The following is a 2710-nucleotide window of genomic DNA, read 5'->3' as shown; positions in this document are numbered from 1 at the left end:
CAAAATACGACTGACTGACTGACGAAAAACAACTGAACTAGGGATTTCGAAGTCGATGTTTGGCGAATGTCGTAAGAAGAAGACTGGCTAGGGATACGCAAGTCGAAGCAAGACGTTTTCAAATAAAGCCTATTTTTCGTAAATGTATGGCAACCTCTTGAAATATTTTGCGCCATGTCAGTATAGTTTTCTTTTATTTTTCTATGACGACAGCTTTTTTCAAATAATTTACTTCCCTTTACTTTTTTTAATATTTCAAGTGAAAACTTGTGCTGCTTAGATTTGTGTGTTTGTGCGAATATAAAAAAAAAACATTGGAAAATATGTGGAAAAAATATGAAAAGTGTCGCAACCATTATTTGCAGTCGCAATTGAAGTTTTTAACTCCAACAACAATAAATGAGATTGCAAAATGTAAGTTCGGCTTTGAATATAAGATAGATGTAAATTTTTACACAGTCCATAAAACGTTCTAGTGCCAGTAGAACAAATAGTGCCCAATCAGTGTCAATATTACGGCTGCCACAACAACAAGTCGACGTTTTTTGATGATCGCGCCGAACTGGCCTATGGCCTTAGAGCATTGCCCAAGCTTATGAAAGAAATTGGAAGTGATGATGCCACGACACAATTCAGGGCCATCAACTCATTATCGGAATACGTTCGAAATCCTTTACATGCCCAAAGGGCAATAACACAATTCCAAATTGTTAGGAGGTAAGTGTTTAACTTAATGAAGTACGTATGAAGATTTTGAATTTTTGTACACCATTTAGGGGGATGGGGTCGCCAATATTATTGGTGATATTATATATCCAAAGTCAAAGTATGAAGAAGGATTGTTTAAGCTAAATTTGAGAAACTAAGCATCAAAAACAACTTTTTTATAAAATATTTTTGACCTGTTAACACTCTGCAAAAGTTGTTTGTCGAAACGGATTGCTTAAACCTTCGCTATCTTAAAACCATCTTCTGAGAGACAGAGTTTGGTCATAAAATATTCCATACTTATTCCTTAAGCCTAGGCCTGGAATGTGAGCATTATATAAAATCGATTCCCCAGAAATTTCTGTCTTATGGATATCTCATATGTCTGTTTTCGACTTATGTCGTCAATAACACTTGATGTTTCATATATCTTTTCTCATCTTTTGTAGATGCCAAAATATTTTTTTACGCATTCGGATGAAATATGAAGAATCCAAATATCGCCATTTGGACTGCCTATTAACAATATTCTGTAAGTCAAAGATTTATTAGCGAAATGTGGGGAAAGAATAAAACAAATTTATAAAAATGTTCCATAGATTACATTTCAAAACATTTGAATGGTGTCTATCAAATAGTACGTAGTAATCGTTTGTTGGATCAACTCTATGAAATAGCTGCCAAACGTGATATGCACATGATAAAAGCCTCGGCAATTTTATCTCTGCTCAGCGAACAACATGCCGCAGCAGTGGTTTTAATAAACTCCTACAATGTTTTGGATAAACTGATAAATATTTATTCGCCTGATATATGTGTTCCATATTATCCCGAAGCATTGTGGTTACATCTGCAACATATTCTGCAATATATTCCCGATGAGGCAATAAAATGTGGTTTCTTTGAAATACTTTATAAACGAATAAAAGGACGGCTATTTCAATACCATCGGTTCGATTTAAAATGTTTTGGTATGTTGTGTGGTTCGGATGAAGGCCGGAAGCGTTTTATGGCCATTGATGGCGTCAAAGAAATGTATGACATACTCAATGATCCCGTTGAAAAGTTGGATACCTATGAAAATGTTGTGCTTACTTTAATGAATGGCATTCTATCCAAACCAGTTATGTGGAGATGTCGGGAATTCACAGATCTGCCTTCGATTGTAACCGATATAGTAAGGAATACCACAAATCAAAAGATGCAGTTGTGTTGTCTTCAGGTGTGTATGATCAAAACCTTTTAACTTTCATCCCAAACGCATGAAATTCTTATTTAAGCTTCTACGCGAATTGGGTGGAATGCCTTGTATCAAACGTTATATGAAGGCAACATTTTTGGAACATTTGAAAAATATCGAATGTGTGTCCATGAATAACAAGGAAGCCCACGCTGAACTGTTATATTGGCTGCAAAGGGAAGTCTATCATACCAGTGCTTTAAAACAAAAACTACAAGACTTTTGAAAATTGTGTATAAAATATTGCAATACCAAAATCTAAAATGTAAGAAATTTATAACAGGGCTAATATGATAATTTGATCAGCAAAATATCTCGCTTCAGTAGTTGCCATTGTTTCTTAAAAATGTTTCAAAAATAGTCTCTTAAATCGTCTGGTTCTATAGCTATTCCCAATATACCATCCTCATCACTACGTTGATTTGAACCAAACATTAGGGGGACACTGAAAGAAAGTAAAACGGTAATACCTTTATCGTTTTGAAATACCTACATATATGTATTGAAATTACATACGTGCATGACTTCCTTATTTGAGAAAATATTTGTTTCATTGGTAGAACAGTTGAGTTCGAAAATTCTTGACATAATACTTTTATGAATGGACTCTCCTTGAAATGGTCTGTACTCTCGTTAGCTTGTATAGAAAACTCAGGACCTTCATATAGTCTGGTAGATTTTTTATACAAATTCTGGGTTTTCAAGAATTTCTGTCTTTCTAAAACACTTCCATCGTCCTCGACACTGTAATCTTGTAATTTT

General features: G+C 34.4%; 1 protein-coding gene across 1 annotated transcript; it reads left to right on the top strand.

Moving 5' to 3' along the window:
* The first annotated feature begins 323 nt into the window (after nt 1-323).
* LOC133329474 (uncharacterized) lies at nt 324-2174 on the top strand. The gene is made up of 5 exons (XM_061537948.1): nt 324-414; nt 477-717; nt 1158-1240; nt 1308-1930; nt 1989-2174. The coding sequence occupies exons 1-5, from the start codon at nt 324-326 to the stop codon at nt 2172-2174; spliced, it is 1224 nt and encodes a 407-aa protein (XP_061393932.1).
* The last annotated feature ends 536 nt before the right edge of the window (nt 2175-2710 follow it).

Source organism: Musca vetustissima, unplaced genomic scaffold (genome assembly GCF_032173495.1).
Source record: "Musca vetustissima isolate MV318-11 ecotype Yass unplaced genomic scaffold, APGP_CSIRO_Mvet_v1 utg6568, whole genome shotgun sequence".
Lineage (NCBI taxonomy): Eukaryota > Metazoa > Arthropoda > Insecta > Diptera > Muscidae > Musca > Musca vetustissima.
The sequence above is the reverse complement of the archived record's forward strand: the minus strand, read 5'-3'. Positions and strand labels throughout refer to the sequence as shown.

What these genes read in the sequence shown, in the direction of transcription:
- LOC133329474 (XM_061537948.1), top strand. Translation starts at nt 324, where the DNA reads ATGTGGAAAAAATATGAAAAGTGTCGCAACCATTATTTGCAGTCGCAA. An exon ending in CAATTCCAAATTGTTAGGAG is followed by an intron (nt 718 to 1,157) that starts GTAAGTGTTTAA and finishes CATCTTTTGTAG; the next exon opens with ATGCCAAAATATTTTTTTAC. An exon ending in TGCAGTTGTGTTGTCTTCAG is followed by an intron (nt 1,931 to 1,988) that starts GTGTGTATGATC and finishes TTCTTATTTAAG; the next exon opens with CTTCTACGCGAATTGGGTGG.